Source organism: Neomonachus schauinslandi, chromosome 2 (assembly GCF_002201575.2).
Source record: "Neomonachus schauinslandi chromosome 2, ASM220157v2, whole genome shotgun sequence".
NCBI lineage: Eukaryota > Metazoa > Chordata > Mammalia > Carnivora > Phocidae > Neomonachus > Neomonachus schauinslandi.
Window position 1 is genome coordinate 41,516,295 of NC_058404.1, and position 24,253 is coordinate 41,540,547.

At 38.9% G+C, this 24,253-nt stretch overlaps 1 protein-coding gene across 1 annotated transcript; it reads left to right on the forward strand.

Moving 5' to 3' along the window:
* On the forward strand, positions 1-24,253 carry LPL (lipoprotein lipase). Its single transcript, XM_021699030.1, has 10 exons — positions 1-275; positions 6,921-7,090; positions 11,478-11,657; positions 12,996-13,107; positions 14,240-14,473; positions 15,868-16,110; positions 17,998-18,118; positions 19,064-19,246; positions 20,278-20,382; positions 22,475-24,253. Coding segments are annotated over exons 1-10 (1,437 nt in total). The 5' UTR covers positions 1-187; the 3' UTR covers positions 22,476-24,253.

The following is a 24,253-nucleotide window of genomic DNA, read 5'->3' on the forward strand; positions in this document are numbered from 1 at the left end:
GATTCTTCCTCCTCCTCCTCGGAGGGAACCTGCCACTTGTAGCTGCCCTGCCCTCCCTTTTAAAGGGCAACTTGCCCCACGGCGGACCTCAGCTCCAGTCTGCTCCCACCTCGGGCTCGGCTGGTCCATCACCCTGTCCGCGCTTCTGCCAGTGCCCTGTAGCTCCTACAGAGAGACGCGCCCCGAGATGGAGAGCAAAGCACTGTTCCTGGTGGCCCTTGGCATGTGGCTCCAGAGTCTGACCGCCACCCGCGGAGGGGTGGCCGCCGCCGATAGTAAGTTTTGCCCGTAGATTCCCCTCCACCTGCAGACTCCACTTTGGCCACTTCCACACGTTATGAGGATGGGAAAGAGGGAGTCGAAAGGGGTTGCAGATGCGTACCGGAGACCCTCCTAGACTGAGCGCCGGTCCCGAGAAGAGTCAACAGGCTGGGATCCGGGAGGGGTAGGGAGGGAATTGTCCCTCAGATTTTCCTGGAGTCGTTCCCGAGTTGTCCCTTCCAATCTGGCTGAGGCAGTGTTTCCGGGTCCGTAGATTCAGGGAGGAAGAGTAGGGGGTAGCTCGAGGGGCGGGACGAGAGAGGTCGGAGGAAGGGCTTAAATGGCGGTGATTGGCAGTAACTGCCTCGCACGAGGACCCTGGAATGAAAGGCACGCAGGTCAAGGTGACCCTGGCGCGGCCGCCACCGCGGCTCGGCCCCCGCCTACGGGAGCGCCGGGAGAGAGTGGCCCCTTCTCTTAGAGAAGTCGACCCGAGGGGGTGGGGACGGGGGGGGGGGGAGGCGTTGTCCGTATCTCAGAAGCACTGGACACTCGCTCTCGGCGTCGACACGGTGGTGGGGGACTGGACGCGTGGCGCCGAGTCCCGCGGACGCAGCGTCCTGCACGCGTTCGGGAGCCCGGGAAGCTCTTCGGCTTCCATTCTTGCACGCGCCGCTTTTCTTAGCACCCAGAAAACCTAGCGAAGGGCTGCCCTCCTGAAAACATGGCGCAGCGACCTGCAGTCTGTGGCCGCCGGCTTGGGTGTTACGAGGTTTGCATTTGGCTACCCTTAAAGTCCTCGGAGCCGAGTCCCGCTCTGACGCCCAGCTTCGAGAAGCATCCACAAGCACGTGGGGCTTCCGGGAGCCGCAGTGTGAACCCCAGCCACCGCCCTGGCGCCACCGGCTTCTCAGGGTTAAGGCATTACAGGAGAGATGCGAATTTCTGTATTGCGGGGAGGGCAAAAGACCAGCCTGAGACCTGCCCACTATAGAGGCAGTCCTAGTACCTCAAACCCTGCTTGGTTCGCCGAACATACAACAGCAACCAAAAGGCAACTGAAGCAAGTCGTAAGTGCAGGCAACATTTTCTTCTCCCTTCGTGGTGAAATTGCAGTTAGGGCAGTGTGGCTTGGATGTGCTTACAGGCAGCATGGTTCAAGTTATAGTCGAGTTTGTCCATGACTTTGATTGCAGCTGAAAGTTTATTTCAGCAGTGGGTTGTAAAAGAACATTTTTGGTAGATTCATTTTAAAAATGTAGATTTCATCAGATCTGATTGGATTAAAAAAAAACAGTATCTGGAGGTGCAATTAAAAAGTCTTAAGTATCTTATATAGTGGCATGTTGTCCTCCATAGTGTTTAACCCCGTCCAAGAAGATGGTAGGAACAAATTCCATATTATTGCAGACAATACACCATGGTGTGAAGTTACTTTTACCATAAAAAACACACAATTATTTGTTTTCCACAGTTTGTTTTTGCTGGCTTTTTATTTATTTTGAGAGACGGGGAGAGCGCGAGAGCGCACAAGGTGGGGAGGGGGGAGAGGCAGAGGGAGAGGGAGAAGCAGACTCCCCGGCTGAGCGGGGAAGCCCTACATGGGACTGGATCCCAGGACTCTGGGATCATGACCTGAGTGAAGGCAGAGGCTTAACCGATAGAGCCACTCAGGAGCCCCTGTTTTTGCTGGCTTCTTAGAAGTTCACGACCCTAAATTCCTGGTCTAGTTGGTGTCACCTCTCTGGGTTTAGATTCCTCAACTGAAAAATGAGGAGTTCAGGCCACACTCAAAATTATCTTAGTCTCCTCTAATTCATACTCTTTGATTTAAATGGACGCTTTGTGATTAATGAATTAAATTGGATTTTAAGCAACGTGTGCTTTAGCTAGCTGTAAATCTATCAATGGAGAAATCTTTTTTTTAAAATAATTTTGAAATTTTTGTTTTGTTTTTTAAGAGTGAGAGACAGAGAGCGCGCCTGAGCACGAGGGGGGAGGGGCGGGATGGGGGCGGGGCGGAGAGAGAATCCTAAGCAGGCTCCATACCCAGCGCCTAGTAGATGCTGGGCTCCATCTCCAAAGCCTGAGACCTTGACCTGAGCTGAAATCAAAAGTCAGATGCATAAGGGACTTAGCCACCCAGGTGCCCCAAGGGAGGAATCATTTTTATTTATTTATTTTTTTAAAGATTTTATTTATTTATTTGAGAGAGAGAGAAAGCATGAGGTGGGGAGGGTCAGAGGGAGAAGCAGACTCCTCGCTGAGCAAGGAGCCCGATGCGGGACTCGATCCCGGGACTCCAGGATCATGACCTGAGCCGAAGGCAGTCGCTTAACCAACTGAGCCACCCAGGTGCCCAGGGAGGAATCATTTTTAAGTAGACATGAAATTAATCCCTACTATCCTTCCCTCCTACTCTCATTCCACCACTCCCTCCCTTTCTATTATGCTTCTCCCATCACAGCAAAATTTCACCCCTTTTCTCCTCCAGATGAATTCATCTAGGAATGTAACAATTTCAGAGGCAAAAGATATGAGTGTGAGAGAATGGTAAACAGCACCTCTCTGGGCTCTGACTTATTCTGGAATTTTTTTTTTTCTAAGAAGAATGTGAGGATATGAGGCACTCACTGCCCCCAGGCTCTTTGTTGAAGCCACCTCAGTCCCTGCAGGGCCTCATTAGGAAACTTGAAGAGCTAGACAAGGAGCATATGGATCAGTACTCAGGAGCTGCAATTCTATTTGACCTGCCATAGTGAATTTCCAGGCTAACATCTAAGTTAAATGTGATGGGTGATAACAGCGAAATAGCTGATACCATTTGCAAATGGAGCAGAGCTCAGCACTGGAGTGATTGATTAATAGTAATATTGAAAATTGCGTGTCAGACACAGGGGTAGAGTTACAATGGAAAATTTTCACTTTCTTTCAGGTAGTGTAGTGTATTTTTAGCTTAACCTTTCTTCTTTGCTTTGTTCAGGAGGAGAAATTGAGCTATATAGTTTACTGCTTCTATTTTATGAACATTTTTTTTCTATAAAAATGAAAAGCAAATTTGTTTGTTAAATAAGTCAAGAGCATTGTCTACAATGGAATAACTGAAAATACCAATCACTTTAGTCAGCTAGGATATTGATTTTTTTTCCCCTGATCAAACTTTTTTTGTTCTCACCCAGTCAGTTTGGTTTTTGGTATTCTGTAGAAGCTGCCTGAGTCAGTAAGGATGACCATCAGTTTCAGAGAGAAGGGAAATTATTGATGAAGTCCTTTAAGTATGTGTGTGGTGGGGTAGAAACTTCTATGAGAATTGCATTATAATTGAGCTCTTGTACCTCATGTCTTCATATGCACACTAATCCTATTCATCTGATAATTGTGAGCTGACTTTAGAATATCTTTCCTGGGATGCTCAATGTTCCTTCTTTTCTAGGAACAATAATGTATCCCCTATAAATTTACCTTTGAAGTGCTTTGATCTCTCAACCTAATTTCATCTCTGTGAGTTATTATCCACATTAAGTAAATTCCTTGTCTTTTTTTATATGCTTAGAATTTTAGCTATTTAATAACTTAGAAATAAAGATTACATAGGCAAGAAATGCATTAACTTGTATCTTACCCCAAATGTTACCTTAGTGCTGAATAAGGACATATCTGATGGGAACCAGTTGGTGTGGTGATGCTGATATGATAAGTTGAATTCAGGATGGAAGCTCTTATGAAGGAATACACCTTAGGCAGCCACCCTTCCACTAATTTGAAGTAGCTTTAATTTCTAAGGGGACCTGATAAAAAAGATCCTTATCCCCTTAAAAAAGATAAGTGCAGAGTCTTTAATACCATTTTCATGTATGGAAAACAATAATTCTCTTAGTAACAATGGAATCAAATCAGTTCATCTCCCAGCCAAGAGCAATCCCAGTGTATACGGGGACAGCTAAACATATTGACTGACACACATCAGTTGTGTGAGAAAGTGAGGCTTGGGAAGTACATTCATCTTTAGGATGCTGAGACACTCTTATACCAGTAGAGTGAAAATTTCTATCAGAATACCAAAGAGAAGGAAAGGCTGACTGTAATCACTAATAACATTTATGATTTCATATATAGAATTGACATAGAATTGAAAACATCTAGTAGCATACAGAGTGGTGCTGTCTTCCTGTCAAATGCTTCATCATGCTTTCTGTAACTTAAAATGAAAAAGAATCTCCCTGAGAAGTGAAATAAAAATCTCCAAATACAAATTTGTTTGAGAATGTATGAATTTCCTATTTTTTTTATTTAGAAGCTATACACAATAGGAAATGTTAGTTGTGGAAAATTGGACCTCTCAATGGGCTATGCAGATAATCTGTACAGGAGCTATGATTTTTTTTTGTTTGTTTTAGGGAGGGAGCCTGCAAGGCCTGAGAGGGGAGGGGTAGAGAGAGGGAGAGAATCTTAAGCAGGTTCCACCCCCAGTGCGGAGCCATCTCGGAGCTTGATCTCACCACCCTGAGATCATTACCTGAGCCGAAGTCAAGAGTTGGATGCTCAACTGATTGAGCTATCCAGGCACCCCAGAATCTATGAACTTAATAGACTTTTTTTTTAATGGAAATATACAAAGCTAGCCTTAATAATGTCAGAGAATATTCTTAGTCACTTCAGAACCACCAGCAACACCAGGGCTACCGTATTGCATAATTCTAGGGAAAAATAGACCAAAGTGAGTGGCATCCTCTGGAGTCATGCAAGGCAATAGTCTTAAATATCAGTTTAACAAATAGGTGGTGAGTGAGATCTGTGTGCCAGGTCATTTGGATGATTTCTACTTCAAAAAAATTGGTAATCAAACATGGTAAAATATGATTATTGAGGAGGGATGAATTATTTGATGTGGAGAAATATGGGATAGGTGAAACTAATTTAGTTTTAAATTTTCTAAAGTACTTTGTAACAATAAAACAACTTCTTGGGCATTGAGAGCAGAATCAGATTAAAAATTTACAATATTTTTTTCTACTATCAGGTAAATAATAAGGCGACCAGAGTACTTCCTGGTTAGAAAGGAAAAGGAAGACCTACATCCTAAATAAGATGGAAGGCAGAGTGTATTTTTAATAAGTCAATGGCTTTCAAGTGCACTTTTACTATATGAAAATGAAAAAAAACTTAAATATCAATAGTTTATCACAGGCTATCATTTGAGTAAATTATTTTAGAATGTTCAGGTGCTAGAAATTGTTTGTGTGTGTGTGTGTGTGTGTGTGTGTGATCAACTTTTCACCTATAATGAATTACTTAGCAAGTAGCCACAATATTACTTAAGGAGTTTTAGAAAATAATTAAAAAGGAAAATGTTGACCAGTACTCAGCTAATTACATGATAAGTCTGATTTGAATCCCTGTACATTCACTATACTGTATCATTCTTATTTTCACTCTTTGGCCTGGCTTTTGCAATGTTACTTGAAATTACAGATTTTTAGCATTTGAATTGTGAAAAGAGTTAGTTTAAGAAATTAGAAGGACCAGTTATTTATCTTCTGAGTTTTAAATAGAGAAACCTAAAAGCTACAAATTATTACCTTATAGTAAATAGTTTTTAATTTTTTTACTTGTGTTAAGAAATTAATTTCCCCTAATATAACTTCCCTTTGACTTGCTCACTTTAAGAATTTGACTTTATTTGAAATACAATTTACTTCAAGCATTCACTGTAGTATTAAATGAAGACCTATAAAAATTTAGATTTATTATCAAGAGAGTCAAAAGGTTGGCTGAAGTTTTATTTCTCTCCTTATTCACTTTGGGATTGACTATGAAGTCAAAGTGGATTTTTTCCCAAACCTGCTTTGCTATAGTTTTTTAAGCTTTGACTTTGTGTGAAAGACTGCAAAGACAAGTAATATTGGAAAAGAAATATTTGGGGAAAGAACTAACCAGTTCAAGGGCACCTGGATGGCTCAGTTGATTAAGCGTCTGCCTTTGGCTCAGGTCATGATCCCAGGGTCCTGGGATCAAGCCCCATGTCTGGCTCCCTGCTCAGTGGGGAGCCTGCTTCTCCCTCTCTCTCTGCTGCTCCCCCTGCTTATGCTCTCTCACTCTCTCTGTCAAATAAATAAATAAAAATCTTAAAAAAAAAAAATTAACCAGTTCACACATAGCACAGGCATTTCTGAATGATTTTTTAAAACATTTTTAACTGATGTACCTTGCTATGGGGGTGGGAACAATTTTATACAAAAATTTACTTAGACTTCCAACTTTCTTATTGCTAACATTTTAAAAAATTATGCTAGTGAAAAGGAAACAACCTTTCCTCAAGCCTATTATATAATATTTTGGGAAAACATTCCTTTGATGTAATCAGGGATTGAAAGAGGGTGAAATAATATATGAAATAAGTGGAACTTTACAATGCAAGAGCCATGAACCAGTGTTCTTTGGGAGACTGAGTTTTGAATTATAACCAAGAGACCTGAATTCTGGTCTCTGTCAACTTTGATCACCAATGGAGGATTAGTCATTCTCTTGCAATCTACAAATATTTAAAAAAATAGAAACAAAAATAGCACTGTTGGTAGCTGCTTATAAACCTAAAACATACCATTCCAGCAAATAAAACAACCCTCCAATTAGCCACCTATCCAATTTTTCCTTTTCAGGAATTACGGGAGGAAGAGATTTTATAGATATTGAAAGTAAATTTGCTCTAAGGACCCCTGAAGACACAGCTGAGGATACTTGCCACCTCATTCCTGGAGTAACAGAATCTGTGGCTAACTGCCACTTCAACCACAGCAGCAAAACCTTTGTGGTGATCCATGGCTGGACGGTAAGATAGTCTCTTTGGGAAGGAACAAATTGGGGTAGACCAGGCATCCTGCCTGACTGGCTTGCTCCCATTGTTGGGAAGCCTGTGATGAGTCTCCCTATCCTGTACATCTGCTTGTTTTCCAATGGCTTTACTTTAAACTTGAGTACAGGCAATTCTGGCTTGGGGTGGGGATTGTGGAATCTAAAATCACGTGTTCATGAGTACTTCCCCCAGGTAGTGCCATCTTTCATTTTACCATGGTACCTAGTTGATACCCTCAAACCAGCCATTCTTGTGAGGTGAGAAAATAAGGCTTTGCTCAACTACAGAGCAGAATGTAGGTTATCATTTTAGGAAACCAGTGGAGACCTGGCATGATCCTGATTCATGCAGCACAATGTCCTTTCCTAAGGGAGAAGCTGTCAGAGAGAGGAGAGGGTTGGAGTGGAGTGAGGAGATACTGATTCTGGTTCTGGCTTTGCCATTCTCCAGCTCTGTGATTTGATTGATGCTACTTCTCATCTCCAGGCCTCAGTTGACTGATGTGTAAGACAAAGAGGTTAGACTCTACTTCCCAAATTCTCCAGTTGTAAACTTTAGGGAACTTTCCTAGAGATGAAAGAGGGGTAGCCAGGGAAGTGTCATGCAAAATGATTAGAAAAGGTGAAAACTGTGGTTACATTTACTTTTACTTTTAAAGAATACGAATAGGTGATGAGGATTAAAGAGTGCACTTGTTGTGATAAGCACCAGATGTTGTATGGAAGTGTTGAATCACTAAATTTTACATGTGAAACTGTGTGTTAACTAACCGAAAGTTAAATAAAAACGTTTAAAAAAGAAAAAAAATACAAAAATAAAGAATATGATTAAAGTAGTTGCTTCTAAATATGCCAGTCACTTTCCATGGTGCAGTTCTTAGCTAATTCAGTTGGTTGTTAATATTTTCAAACCCTAGTGAGCAGATTTCATTTTGTTATGTAAAAAGGACTTCTATAAAGTGGGAGGTTAGAGAGAAATAGTCCTGCCATTATGTCAGAGCTTGTGAATAAAGTAATAGATACTAAATAAATTCTAACAAGATGAATTAGAGAATGATTGATAGACTTCTCATCTCGATTTCTTTTCCTGTGTAACTTAAGTGTCTTTCTTATTAACAGTCCTGGACAATTGCTATAACTTTTACAGAGGTGAAGGCAACTACTAACAGAATTTATGTGGATGTTTATTTTTAAAAAATCTATTTACTAGAATTAACATAATAAATTACATATCTTATGATAAAAATACATATTCAAATTCTTAACAGATGTTTTTACATTTTAAGAGATTTAAATAAGAAGAAGCAATCATTGGTAGTTTTAGAGACATTTTGGTTGTATATAGAACTTCAAATACTTTTCAAAAAAGTATAGTAAGCTTAATAAACATTTTTTATGACAGAATAAATTGAATATCTCAGACATCTCAATCTTATCCCTAAGAGAACTTGATACTTTAAGAATTTTGCAAAAGCATAGTTCCTTCTCATGCAAAGATGACATGACAAACCCAGTATCAGCAGATAGTGCCAATTTCTATCATTGGTCCTCCTGCCCACTAAGCCCACCATATTCTTCACATTGTGTGTCCTGACATTTTGAAAGCCCGAGCTCAGAGGCTAGGCCATTGGCTGTGGAACTGAATTTCAACATAAAGAGCTGGTTGGTCTATGCAGTAACCAATCCAGCCATACTGGGTAACTGATCTCAGCTTATCTCAGTGGAATGCCTGGCTGGTTCAGTTGGGCCACCTGGGATGAGTGGCCAGAAGGGCTTCAGTTCAGCTGTGTGTCTGGGAATCAAAGATTTTAAAAATTTGTGCTGATTTTAGGAACCTCAGAAAAAAACCCTAGTAAATAATACCTTTTTAGAGTTAAAGAAGGTGAGTACTTGGATTTTCCACTCCTTTATTTTTTAGGGCTACTTATAGCCGTATTTTAAGTTGAATTAAAAAAGAAAGGATTGGAATAGTTTTTAGGCAGTTAATAAAAGTATCAGTCACTGTAGGAGTAAGTTGGGTTACTTACTCTTTGACAGATTGCCTAACTTGGAAACATTGATAGTGCAGAAAAACTTGTAATAGGGGTTTAGAGCAAACAAGATTTTTTGCCTTATCTGAGGTAAACTCTTTAACAACTCAAGGTCATAGGACAAAGAGAAATGTAGAAGTTCTGCAGCTTTGCTATGGAAAATTCAAAAGAATGCTTAGCGTGTAGTATGCATAGAGCACATTCCAGAAGGCAGTTGAGACACAGCTGTCCTGAGCTTTGCCACCTGGTTAGGTTTCATAGACCAAAGTGTTAAGTACAGAGTTCTCATTGTAGTAGGAGGTCCTCATGCCTGGCTAAAAGGAGTGGGTAACATTGCATTCTGAAGAATTGACATCATCCTCTCTTGAAAGGCAGTTGCAAAGTGTGGCAAACCCCAACATCTATGAGAGGAGAAGGGGAGACAGGACCAATTCATCGGGGTTTTGGGCTAGGTAGGTGTTCTGACTTGTTCCCTCAATGACCCAGGCTGCACTTAGACTTTTTAAAGCAGCCTCTTGCTGACACAGGTTCAAAGAAGATTTAAATGAGTTTCTGATGGACTAACATCACCTTTATACCTTTTCTTTTTTTCTCTTCATACTTGAAATGGCAATAGCTTTAGAGCTGGTATTAAATTACTGCAAGTAGATTGGGAGTCAGAATGGTTACAAGAAGACATTTATGAGATGGCAGGTAACTTCAAGATCATCTGAACCCAACCCCTTTGTTTTATAGATGGCTTAAAAGGTTAAAACAGTGCCTACATTCATAGAAGTAATTATTGGAAGAGCTGGGACTGAAACCAAAATCTCCCGAGTTTCAGGCTTGCTTTTCCTACCACAGAGTACAGCAATGAGGTGAAAAATTGTACAGTTGTTAGTGTCAGGAGTGAAGTGAGATCTCATGTTTTGATAGTTTTAGTCTAGAAAATAAACTAAATAAAATGGAAGCATAAATCTGAAAGAATCCACTATATAAGATCAAAGTTCCAAATGAAGTCCCTTGGTTTAAGAATTCATGACTCCTATTTTTGTTACCGGAATTAATCTAAGAAGAATATAGGTTTTATAGGTCTCCCCTGAAAAGCTACTTTAAACATATATTTCAGAACCTTCTTCATTGAGTACATATTTAAGTAACCTTTACTGTGGCTACAACATGATTTTCTCTCAGGTCATGATAGGGGTGGGGAGATTTGGGAATTTGAATCAGGTTACTGCTCTGTTCAAGTTCATGGCAAGATGGTGCACAATTTTACAGTCTGCAGTTTTTAAGTGTGTTTCCATTATTTTAAAGTCTGCATCTTTGCAAAGGTGTCCAATGTCCTCTCTGAAAACTTAAATTAAAATTTTACGTAAATAGAGTTAACCTGAGAACTCTTACAGTTCTTTTGACTTTGAATTTGGGAGCCTTTTTAAAATAAGAAGCAAAGACTTACATTTGGAAGTCTCCTTATCTCCAAACAGGGCCAATCTAATAATTGGTAATTGTGGCTGGTAAGCCTCATTAATTTCCACTCTGATAATTAAGAATTTGAGAGAATTATAGAAAAATCTAAGCTGAAGCTGATCATTTGCTTATGTATTAACAAAGAGATTGCTAAATGAATTTACCTTCTGTTAGGATTAGTATGTTTGAAACTATTTTTTTCATTAGCACTTCAAATGTTTTATATAAATGACTCTCTATAAGAAGAAAAAAGTGCATTCACATCCTCCAAAATAATATGGTTGGGGCACCTGGGTGGCTCAATTGGTTAAGTGACTGCCTTCGGCTCAGGTCATGATCCCGGGGTCCCGGGATCAAGTCCTGCATCGGGCTCTCTGCTCGGCAGGGAGTCTGCTTCTCCCTCTGACCCTCCCCCCTCTCATGTGCTTTCTCTCTCTCTCTCTCTCAAATAAATAAATAAAATCTTTAAAATAAATAAATAAATAATACGGTTGGGAAAAATTTATTAGCCTAATTGGAAGTAATTAAATTTATTTTGAAATAGTATATAATTCTGCTGCAGAATTTTAACTTATTCAGATTGATCTTTTATATAAATTATTGGTTTTACAAAATTTATAAAACAAGTTTTTAAAAATTGGTGGTGTAAACCTAATCTGCCATTCCTCAGCTCAACACATTCCTTCTTTGGCATACTCAAATTTTCCTCAGGAGAAGCAGGCACAAGTCTGAATATTCTTTTGCATGGTTTGATTTTTTCTGAGCCAATGGGCTTCCTTTCAGGTTTGTTTGTTTTCTTTCCATTTAATGTAGGTGTATTAGGCTGACATATCTATAACAAGTTGCAGGTGGGTATTTTAGGAAAGCTTGTATCATCCTCTTCAGGTGACAGGAATGTATGAGAGTTGGGTGCCAAAACTTGTGGCTGCCCTGTACAAGAGGGAACCGGACTCCAATGTCATTGTGGTGGACTGGCTGTCACGGGCCCAGCAGCATTATCCAGTGTCTGCCGGGTACACCAAGCTGGTGGGAAAAGATGTGGCCAAGTTCATCAACTGGATGGCGGTAAGACTGGGGAAAGAAGGCTTATATGTCCAAAACTGATCCCTTCGCTAGTGCTGAACAAAAGGCTGGTCTTTATTCCTTTTCACATAAATATAAATATTTTCTGGGGCAATTCAAATCTTCAGAATAAGCACAGGCATTTTTTTTTAGCCAGAAAGCAGCATTATGATAAGAATGATAAAACTGTAAAGTCAAGGCATAATCCTGCCCTGCCCTATCCTTTGATATTCTCATAGTGAATAGATCTGGTGAGACCAAGAACTAAGTAGGCCGAGCAGACAAAAGCTTGTTATTTCAGGGCAGAGGGAAGATGTCATGTTCAGCCAAATCCTTCTCTACCACTTGGCTGGCACATGGAAATGTTATCCTGTCTTTGACCCGTTAGAATACCAATCTTTTTCATGAAAAGATTAATAATACCCATTCCTTAGTGTAGATTAAAGATCCAGATTTTTATTGAGGGTTAGGGGACTGATAGATTTGAGCTAGGAAGAAAATGGCAGGCAAGGTCTGTAGACTGTGAGGTGGCTATGGGTCAGGGGTTCTGATTTAGCTTCCACTTTTATCTACTTTATTCTCTGATGTCATCCTCTGAAAATTACCTTTGAAAAATATCTTGGGGTTGGCTGAAAGAAAGTTAATACTCTGACAGGGCCAAATTATTTAAGCCAGATACTTGGAGGTAGAAAAATAATCTGTTTATTGGACTGACCATTAAAAGATAAAAGTTCTTTTCTTGACTCTTCTGCTCATCAGCAAAGTGAACCTGGGCAAATCAGATCGCCTGCCTGGGCCTCAGGCTTCTCATCTGTTGAATAAAAAGACTGGACCATATGTGTATGTGGTTCATTCTCCCTGTAATACTTTCTGGTTTTAAGTCATTTTTCTGGCTAACCTTAAAGAATAAAGTGATGTAGGGTATTTAGAGTAGGGAATAATGGGTTAAGGTTAAATATATATTTAATATATGTGTGTGTATTTACATATAGTTTATCCACATATAGATGCACACATATATACATATATCTACATATAAATATATAGCTACACATGTGCATGTACATGCATACATATGTTTTCAGATATATGGAAATTCAGATTTCCATACACTTCAGTTTCAGATGGATGGGAAAACTTTCTAATTAAATATGTTTTTAAAGAAAGAGAAAAATCTCAACACTAGAGTGTTTGATCTAGAGCACAAAATTAAAATAAGTAGAGTTAATTTTCAGCATTGCCTGCATTTCAAAAACAATACTTATATTCATTTTTTTTCCTTTTAGCTTTGATCTTTTGTACAGAACTGTAAGAAGCTCTTTTTCTTTTTCTCTTCCAAAGGAGGAATTTCACTATCCTCTGGACAATGTCCATCTCTTGGGATACAGTCTTGGAGCCCATGCTGCTGGCATTGCAGGAAGTCTGACCAATAAGAAGGTCAATAGAATTACTGGTAAGAAAGCAGTGCCAGGAGTCTTATCACAGAAGAGTTGAGATGCCTGTCATTCTGAAAGAGAATCAGAATGTTTGTCAAATACCCATATGTGTGTGGTGTTCCTCTGTGTTCGCCCAGCCATTTGATTATGTCATGGGAGGGCTTTTTTTTCCCTGGAGTAGGATAGAATACAGGCCCTTGCTCTCCAGGGCTTACCACCTACTGTCAGAAGAGAAATAGAGCAGCGTTAAGCACAGAGAGCCAAATGGAGTCTCTGGGAAGCTCATTCCCCTCCTCCCTCTGCTCTGTGCTTTGGTGGTATATTGCATGTATGTCGCCTCTCACATCAGTGCTGGGAAAAATGAAAAAGGACCAACACCAGAGGCTAGTTGTAAAAAGGAAGACAGTCAACCAGGGCAAAGGCAATGGATGATTTGGCACGCCTAGAGAAAAAGAAAGAACCCACCATTGTTTAAAGGCCTTCTCACCAGTTTCAAAAATAATTTACAAAACGAGATCTACTTGTCCTGAATGAAAATTGCTATTTAATGGCTAGTTCAAGAAACTCAGATTCCTTTCAGAGGAGCTAGGCCTACTTTTAATACTCTCAGTAATTTCAGAATTCAGTCACTACTGGAACTAGAGGGTATTATGCTAAGCAAAATTAGTCCATCGGAGAAAGACAATTATCATACGATCTCACTGATATGAGGAATTTGAGAAACAAGGCAGAGGATCATAGGGGAAGGGAGGGAAAAATGAAACAAGACGAAACCAGAGAGGGAGACAAAACATAAGAGACTCTTAATCTCAGGAAACAAACTGGAGTTTGCTGGAGTGGTGGGGGGTGGGAGGGATGGGGTGGCTGGGTGATAGACATTGGGGAGGGTATGTGCTATGGTGAGCGCTGTGAATTGTGCAAGACTGTTGAATCACAGACCTGTACCTCTGAAACAAATAATACATTAGATGTTAATTTAAAAAAAAAAAAAAAGAATCCAATCACTACAGAATAAGGAGCTAATAAGAACCTATGTGGCTGCCAGTTACATTCAAATGATGAACAATTGAATGCTACGGTGACACTAATGGAGGCCAAAATGAATGGGAATTTAAAAATCTGTGAGGCCTTTATTTTTTTTGCATTAAGGCCTAGATCCAGCTGGACCTAACTTTGAATATGCAGAAGCTCCAAGTCGCCTTTCTCCCGATGATGCAGATTTTGTAGACGTCTTACACACATTCACCAGAGGGTCGCCTGGCCGAAGTATTGGAATCCAGAAACCAGTAGGACATGTTGACATTTATCCTAATGGAGGCACTTTTCAACCAGGATGTAACATTGGGGAAGCTATCCGTGTGATTGCAGAGAGAGGCCTTGGAGGTAAATATGATTTAGAAGTTAATTAAATGTAATATTCACACTTAATTCTTATTGATCCAGTCTCCTACCCATTCCCCACAAGTATGTAGTTTTAATATACACATTTAGCCAAGAAATGTTTCTGAAGAAGCTATCATATTCAGCACAATCACCATTACAGCCTTAGTACTTCCTTTGGTCAGACAGACAGACATTTTTTCTTTTATGTATTATATTGTAGACTACACTGAGTACTAAGCTTCCAGAAATAAAAGAAGAGAATAAAAGACAAGAAAACTCCACTGCATTTGATAATAACAGCGTAAAGTGATATCGGGTCACATGTTGTTATACTTTGAATATGGTTGTGAAACCATAAGAGTTATTGTTAATTAGTCCAAATTTCTTTTGTCAGCCTTTTAAAGAGATGTACAAATTAGAAACAAATCAGGGGCACCTGGGGAGCTCAGTCTGTTAAGCGTCTGACTCTTGGTTTCAGCTCAGGTCGTGATCTCATGGGTCATGAAATCCAGCCCTGGGTGGTACTCTGCCCTCAGTGGGGAGTCTGCCAGAAGATTCTTTCACTCTGCCCCTCCCCTCACTCATGCACATGCATTCTCTCCCTTCTTCTTTCTCTAAAATAAATAAATAAATCTTAAAAGAAAAAATAAATCACCATTCTCTAATAATGAATATTCCAAAATTTAAAGAAGAAAATATAATTTAATATTATCTTAATGTTTACTTCAGTAATCTTGTTTGTGTTAAATTTATAATTTGTTTTAAGCGATCTTTTCATCCTTTGTGAGCAATGGAACCTACCTGTAGTCAATATGCTCAGGTCTTTTGTACACATGTTATAGAAATTATAGCTTAATGTTACTATTTTCAATAGTTATAAAATCTTATGGTAAGAGATACACTTTTATTACATTGCTAATTATTTCTGTGATTAATTTGATGTAAAAATTATTAGTAGTGAGACAACCTCCAATTATACATAGTATCTATGATAAAATACTATTCACTTAACAATTCTGCCTTTTATGATGGTTGTTTCTAGTAACATGTAGAAATATTTTATGTTTTCAATATAAGAGAAGGATATGATAAACTGGGGGAAATCAACTTCTGCCTTGAATGTCTCTTACTGTATTTTCATAAACATACAAATATATGACAGCAGAAAAGGCAAAAGTTCTCTGAAAATTTGCAGTTTTGACACTCAGGAAGAGATGAAAAACTGCCACCAAAAATACTTCCTTAAATAGGGCTTACACTCAGTCAGTCATAGGACTAGATCCTTAGGTAATTTTGTTCTGACACCACACCTGAACTAGTTTAGACATACACGATGAAACACTCATTGTGGACACTCATGGAGTTGAATTTTCTTTGTGCCTCTTTTTCCCCAGATGTGGACCAGCTAGTAAAGTGTTCCCATGAGCGTTCCATTCATCTCTTTATTGACTCTCTGCTGAATGAAGAAAATCCAAGTAAGGCCTACCGGTGCAACTCAAAGGAAGCCTTTGAAAAAGGGCTCTGCCTGAGTTGCAGAAAGAACCGTTGCAACAACTTGGGCTATGAGATTAATAAGGTCAGAGCCAAAAGAAGCAGCAAAATGTACCTGAAGACGCGCTCTCAGATGCCGTACAAAGGTAGGCTGGAGAATGTTGTGAATAAGGAAAATCAATTTGATTTTTATCATGCTCATTGCATCACAGGTACTGAGTCTGTCCTTCACCAACAGAGGTAGCGGAATGATGTTACTAGACCCTGAACCCTCACTTCCCACTGCCAGTAAGGCGCAGTGCACAGCCTGCACTACCCTATGCAGCAGCCTTGTTTGCCACCCTCCTCTGTAACTGTGACCCCTAGCATGCGCCAGCCCATTAGTACCAGGCTCATTAGTACCAGCTAATTTGAATCCATCCATCTATCCAGGGTCAGCAAGCAAACTATGGCTCCTGGGCCAAATCCAGCCCACCACCTGCTTCTGTAAAGAAAGTGTTATTAGAATACAGCCACACACGTTCATTTTTTTGTTGACTAAGAGTGCTTTTGTGCCACTGCAGCAGAGTTAAGTAGTTGGGACAGAGACTGTATGGCCCACAAAGCCTAAATTATTTGCTATCTCGCCCTTCATACAAAAAAGTTGGCCAACTCCTAAAGTTTGCTTTAAGTGAAGGCAAAAATTACCTGTATTTTAACATTCAACTATTCCTGGGAGGGAAGAATATACCAAACCTCAAGATATTTCCATTTTGTCATGAATTTGGACCCAGTTGAATCTCAAACTTGTTTAGAGCAAAATTTACAAGGACTGAAGGGAAAGAAGAGAGGAGATACCAAGGAAATCTGGCAAGAGGAACTAAGACCAGAAAAGCTAACTTATGTGGAGTCCAGATGGAAGTCCGAGGGAAGGGATGATATTGAAGTATAGTTTTCCAAGGTAAAATGTACCTGATGGAGGCAACTATCTGTAAGGTGGTTTGTTAGAACCTCTATAGTGGTGTGTTTGGTGGCCCAAAGGTTTGGAGCAACAATGATTCAAGGAAACCTTTTAAGCAATGAGTTAGTTTCCCTGACTCTTCAGAATGAGAAAGTGGGTGCGAGGTATAGAGGAGACTGGAATCTTCTGAAGACTCATCCCCAGGCGTCCTGCTCAGTGCTATGCAGTGTTCCATCACTATTCTTGGGGGTACCTCGGCAGTCTCAACTTCCCCTGCTGTGGTCTGTGGTGATGCCTGCAAGGGCTCCATTCAACCCCAAACTCTGTTTCTCTTCACCTCTAGTAGCTGTGTGTTAAGCCTGCTGCCTTTCCTATCTCCTTAACCTCCCCCATCCCACCTACTCAGGGTGATGGGGAGAGCAGGGAGGAAATGTAGAAGTTCAAGTATCTGCTTCCAGAGGTTCTCCCTAATACAGAACACATTAGGAACTAGCAGTCTTTATGGCCTCACTGACGATGATTCAATGAATAAGTTTGATTGTGAGCTTGCTACAATACCTGCTCTGTGCTAGATGGTGGAGGGATAAAGAGGATAAACGTGATCTTCTGACATGAGGGAATTTACACATAGGTGGGGAGTCAGACGTACCCATAAAACGTGAAGAAACAGTTACATACAGTGTCCCATTAACAAATGCCAAATATGTTCCATATAGATATTCGGGGACAAGATGGCCAAGAAAGGGTGGAGTTCTTGGAGAAAGAATCATGGGTATTTTGGCTTCTTGATTTGATCTCCCTTGTGCCCCATCAAAGATGACTACTTTCCAGGACTGCTTAACAATTCATACACACCTGGATTCCTCCTATCCACCACAACCACACTTTCCTGAAAGGGAGTGGAATTCAAGGTCTGAATTTTCTAGTAACAAACACTGTGCAGATATGAAGAAATCCTTCACACTGATAGTCATGTGTGAACACTTCCTATTTAATGGTTCAGAATTCTGTGGTTCTGAATTACCTGTTTATTTGGGGGCGGTGGTGTTTCCATAAAAACTGATCAGCATTTGTTCCAATTTTCTCTCTACAGTCTTCCATTACCAAGTAAAGATACATTTTTCTGGGACTGAGAGTGATACACAGACCAACCAGGCCTTCGAGATCTCTCTGTATGGCACTGTGGCCGAGAGTGAGAACATCCCTTTTACCCTGTGAGTAGCCACATGACATTTCCTCCAGCATGTGGGCTTATCACCGGCACTGCTACCTGCTCTAACCATTGGTCCTTAGAGCAGAAGAAGAGTAGGACACTTGGAAAAGAAATAGTCATCATATTTTTTAAAAAAAAGCTTTATGGCAAAAGATACTCATTACATTAGTACATATAATAGCATGGATTAGAAACAAAATAAGTACCCAACATTGAGGCAATGATTAAATGAATTGTGGTTTAAAGTGAATAAAATCAATCTAGTTTCTAAAAACTATAATTATAGAAAACCAGGTAAAACATGGCAAAAAATGGAAAGTAAAATATGAAGTAAACAAAGAAAGAATAGAGAATTTTAGGTATCCTATGACTTTAACAAAGTAAACATGTTCACATAGCAATATAGATTGAAAGGGGATATATGAAGATGAATATAAATGCCTCTGAATGATTGATTTATGGATTTTTTTCTTAAGAATTGTATTAAATAGTTCATACTGCTTGTGTAAAAGTTAAAATAGATTAAAAGGGTGTAAATATCTTTTAAAATACCCTAAATGCCATTGATCTTCATCTTGAGTATTTTGCTGGACATTTTTTGCGTTTTTAAAAATATCTCCCGGGCGCCTGGGTGGCTCAGTTGGTTAAGCGACTGCCTTCGGCTCAGGTCATGATCCTGGAGTCCCTGGATCGAGTCCCGCATCGGGCTCCCTGCTCGGCAGGGAGTCTGCTTCTCCCTCTGACCCTCCCCCCTCTCATGTGCTCTCTGTCTCATTCTCTCTGTCAAAAAAAAAAAAAAAAACTTTAAAAAAAAAAAAAAAAAAAAAATATCTCCCAAACAATAAAGCTATTTATGTCTTGGGAGGAAGAAGAATGAAAAAAAAAAGACCAAAAAACAAAAAACTTGTTTCCACAACTAACCAAATACGCTGATTTTTTTCTTCAGGCCTGAAGTTTCTGCAAATAAGACCTACTCCTTTCTGATTTACACGGAGGTGGATATTGGGGAACTGCTAATGTTGAAACTCAAATGGAAGAGTGATTCATACTTCAGCTGGTCAGACTGGTGGAGCAGCTCTGGCTTCGCTCTTGAGAAGATCAGAGTAAAAGCAGGAGAGACCCAAAAAAAGTAATTAAATGTATTTTTCTCCATTTACGTTAGACTCTCTGTGTCCTTACCTAGGGATCGTGGAGCCTTCAACATTCAGGTGGAACTTTAGTAAGCTTTTTCTTTAAAACTATATCAACTAGATAATTACACCTATAATTTTGGGGAGGAGTATTCTTTTATTATCGTACCAGGGAAGTAATAGTATTTCTGAATTTCATGGAAAGAAAATATAAGCCCTGAATTGATCACAATTATTGAGTGAGAGCTGAGATTTTAAGTTGAGGATCTCAGCTTCTCATTTAGCACTGTTTCTTGCAAGCACAAAACAGTTATGGAAAGAATCTCAGAGATGTTATTTTGACACTAAAAAATTAAAATCAACCTCTTCAAGAAGAATGAGATTCCAAGGTAATCTCATCCTGTCTCCCCACCCCCACCTCACATATATCTATAAATTAATTGCATAGAGAGCCCCATAGGATTTAAAACTTTTTTACTAAATGTATAGGTATTTTGCAAACTATAGTGTGCCATTATTGTTAATAAAAATGACTCTTTAAATTAGGACTGATAAATTTTTTCTCTCTGGTCATTTTCTTTGATAACAAACAAAACAAACAAACAACAACAACAACAAAAAACAAACAAAAAACAGGTTGGGGATGGAGAGGCTATGCAGAGTATTTGTTTCTCTAACAGGACAGTTGAAGAATGGTTTGTGAATTCCCTAATGCAGATACAAGGAAGTGGTAAAGTTGATCTTGTATCACCTCGTGGTGAAAGCTTTGTGATTTTGAGGCTGCTCCAAGCTGTCTATATCCTGTCTAGACTGATTAACTCTATTGTTGAACAGTGGGTTAGGCCCTCAAATAACTGTCTGGTTCAGATGTGTTGCTGACCAGAATGGCCTGACTTTAAACAGTTATTGGAAATATCAAAATAATTAATCATAATGATCAGGTAGGATTTAAACAGCCCTGACCAAACCATATATTTTCGGTTGTTTCTCTTTTCCCATATGACATGTTCACATCCATTTTCTTCTACAGGGTAATCTTCTGTTCCAGGGAGAAAGTGTCTCATCTGCAGAAAGGAAAGGCATCTGTGGTATTTGTGAAATGCCATGACAAGTCTCTGAATAAAAAGTCTGGCTGGTGAGCATCATGGGCTAAAGATCCTCGGGTATCCTGAGCTTGCACTCAGGGACACTGCTTCATACATTGCTCTTCGTCCCATAACTAAAGACTTGCACTGGTTCTTGTGGCTAGAATCTTCAGGTGGTCTTTCTTAGCCCTTCCATGTACGCATTGGCCTGGCCCATTTGTTTTTGGCAGTACTTCCTCTTTTTTCTTTCTCTTTCTGTTCTTTTATTTTCCTTTTGCACTACCACAAAATCATTACTGCTGCTTTTTTCTGTACTGCATCCCTGCTACCTTTACAGAGCCTGTGTGCAGAGCATACAACACAATAGTCATCATTGTGACTGTGGGCCTAGCCCCTCCAGGGGAGCAAAACATCAGCTGCAGCACATAGGACTTCTTGGTGGTCCAAGTGGCAGCAGACTCCAGGACAGACAGCCAAAAAGGGGCAGCCACCAAGCATCCATCTCAAAATCCCCAATGATGGGGAGCTAATGGAGTTAGAATTTAGGAGGTGGTTTTCTTTTCCATCTGAAAACAATCCCCTGGCTCTTTCCTACTGACCTTTAAGACTAATCCATATGGCAGCTGTCAGCTAAATCTTTCCAGAGTGTCAATACTAAGTGGAGATTAAGCATGTGCCCTTCTCCATGCCCTCCTGGATTCTCACATTATCTCACTTTCATTTGTCTACTCATTCCCCTGCCAGATACCAAGTACTAATGGGTTACAAGTATAAGAGGGAAAAGCTTAGATCACGTCATACAAGCCAGGGAAACAAGAAACAATGGGAAAGGTTGGTCACAACATCATCCAGAAATAGAAAAAACAATTACTTCTGGTTTGTCTTCTCTCAGTTACATTGATAGACAAAAGTAAAGAATAAGAATTGCCTAATCAGAAAAGCATATTAAAGACCCTATGTGGAATTTCTATTATTACTTTAAATTTCTATTTTATGTTATAATTTATCCATGGATAATTATGGATTATGGATAAATCAGGAAAAATAGGCAAAACAAAATCACTGTGACTCTCTCCCCCTGGAATAACTCCCAATTAACATTTAAATTTATATTCTTTCAGACCTTTTCAATGCATATATAATTTTTATATTTTTTCATTTTTTACAAAAATTGAATTATGACATACACTTTGAACAATAAGATGAAGCCACTTGATTAAAAACATTAATGTAAGAGTACTCAAGATAAACTTAAAATGGAAAATAGTTGATGGTACTGAGCCGGGCAGAATAACTGAATTTTTATCTAAGTGGACTATTCTACTTAGAGGTTCATTGCTTTGTTTTCCCTCATCACAAATCTGAGACAATTTCACATTTTCTTTAACTTTTAGAAGCAACTCCTCTGTGAAGTTTTATACATGCATTTATGTCACATACAAACACACACAAACACTTGTACATATACATTCTCCCCAAATCATCCATAACTTTGACTATATGTGAATGTAGAAACAAAACCTGAAAAATTAGGAAATACCTCCAGCTGTTTTAAAAGTATTTCTGGTCATATTACTTATATAAGTCACAATCATTTATCTGAGAAAGTCTATTGATACATTCCTTGTCTGATTACAGGATTACTGAGACCACAGATATTTAGGTGGTTTTTCTTTATACATCTGAACTTTATCTAGGAATTATGATTCAGACTAATAACTACTTCTGCAGTTTCTCTCTTCTGTCACTAAATTAATCAAAAGTTCTCTGTCTCTTATCTTCTGATATAACTCTTTAGAAGACTCCTATCACAAGAAAAGAAAGAATCAGGCATTTCATTTGACAAGTTTTAGAATTAAGAAATCTTCTTAAATCATATCATCTTTGAAATCATTTGATTCAGTCCTCTGAAAATGATAGTCCTTATTGGGACATGGCTAAGTAGATCTTAGAGTGTCTTTCTTTCCCACAAGCCTGCCGTTATCTACATCTGATCCATTATCCTCATGTGCCCTGGGTATATACTCACAACCTTTGTTCTGAACTTCCAGTTGGATAACCTTTTCATCATGAAGGTGGAGGGGGGGTGGGTTGTAAAACACTAAGCAAATAATAAATTGCCCTTCCTCTGCTTTTTCTCAGAACCTTGGGCAAATCTACAGAAGGAAGAGCAGCACATGAATTCTATGAAGAATGAAATAACTTTTACAAAAGATGCCCAGTGCTTTGGGTGTTTCAAAGAGAAATTTCCTGAGTATTAATCCCTAATTAATAATTAATTAGTTATTTTAGGATACAGTCTTAAATACCCAAAAAAGTGGCTAATTCAATTTGAGGAATATAGTGGCCAAATAGCACATCTTCCAACATTAAAAGATCGCAGATTTGAAAATCACTGTTTTGTCCTTTGAGAAAGAAGTAAGAACCATTTTGGCTCATGGTAACATAATACACCTTCTTTATCTAGTGAGTTAAACCATAGCCTAAAATTAAGTAGAATCTCATTTTTTAATCAGAAGTCTGCATTTTCTGAACTGATACCTTCTCAGTGTTTTCTCCAAGTCTGAATATAGAAAATGATTTTTTTTTTTGGTGACATGAGTTGGACCCATTTACTTACTAGTCAAAACACCTGACTTTTTTGGAATGGTTTTTCTCTTGCCATTGGGTTCTGTGTTGCCCAGGAATTAACCAGGGACTAGTGACTTGGAGAGAGGAATAGAAAATGAAATTGATAAATCACTGAAACTTTAAACCCTCCCTGCAGCTGGTTGCATCATTGCTAAGTTACAAATTAAAAGAGATATAAAATTTAGACCAATTCAGTCTTAATAGGCTTACAGTTTATCGTTTAATCTCTACCTGCCGTTGTCTCAAGATTATATTTTAACAGTGCTTTCTAGGTTGGTGTTTTAAATGAGCCTGTTATTGTCAACTGACACATAATTTTAACTATGGGGAAAGAAAATGATACCACAATTTCATTAATCAGATTTCTGAAGTTATATTCATCAATTTGAGGTCATTTAATATCTGATAGGCACTGTTCAATTTTAGGTTTATCTCAGTCATGCTTCAGTCATACTTTGAGCATGTCTCTTTCCTGGTTTTAGTAAGAAAATATGTACTCAAGGTCAAATTTTACATCACGCAAACTTCTATAAATTTTAGACAAGGGCCATTGTTACTAAGTCAGGAGGTGAAAAATTATATATCCGTAAACAGTGCTTAAAACCACTGTGGGCAATTAAAAGAATCCTCAATTGCCATAGCCACATGAAATGCCATGAGAGGTGTTATTTTTAACAATGAGTCAAGAGTGAGTGAACAGTAATTTATAAACTAGAGATCATATTTTCAGAATGATCTTCTATATATTAATATAAATTGATAAAGAAGTAAAATGTCTCAAAGACTATTGCTGGGAATCCAAACTATGAACATGTGTGGGTATCTGAACATATGACTCACATACGAAGCCCCTCATGTACATTTATTATTCAGCATAGCTTGGAAAGTAAACAATCAAGAGATATAGTATTAGGATGTATTGAAGTAGAAATTATTCCAGAGGTGCCAGAACTTAAGCCCTTCATTTGAGAAATATGGTTATACCTATACAAAGTAGGATGAATGCTGTGATTGATATCAGCCAACTTGGAATGAATTTTCTCTAAAAATAAAATATTGTGAGATTTGTTGTTGTCATCCCCCTTCATTGCTAATTCATTAATTTTCTGGATTTGGGTTTTGAAAAAGGGTGCGTAAACTTGAGAAAATATGGATCCAATCAGTGTATGGCCCTAGGAACTCTGGCTTCTACAGACTTCACTATATATATATAAACAATGCTTTGGCTTTAAATGTTATTTATTAACTGTAAATATATGTGTATATGAGTAAAGGGAAATTGTATATCAG

What these genes read in the sequence shown, in the direction of transcription:
- LPL (XM_021699030.1), top strand. Translation starts at nt 188, where the DNA reads ATGGAGAGCAAAGCACTGTTCCTGGTGGCCCTTGGCATGTGGCTCCAG. An exon ending in AGGGGTGGCCGCCGCCGATA is followed by an intron (nt 276 to 6,920) that starts GTAAGTTTTGCC and finishes TTTCCTTTTCAG; the next exon opens with GAATTACGGGAGGAAGAGAT. An exon ending in GCAGGAGAGACCCAAAAAAA is followed by an intron (nt 19,247 to 20,277) that starts GTAATTAAATGT and finishes TTTCTTCTACAG; the next exon opens with GGTAATCTTCTGTTCCAGGG.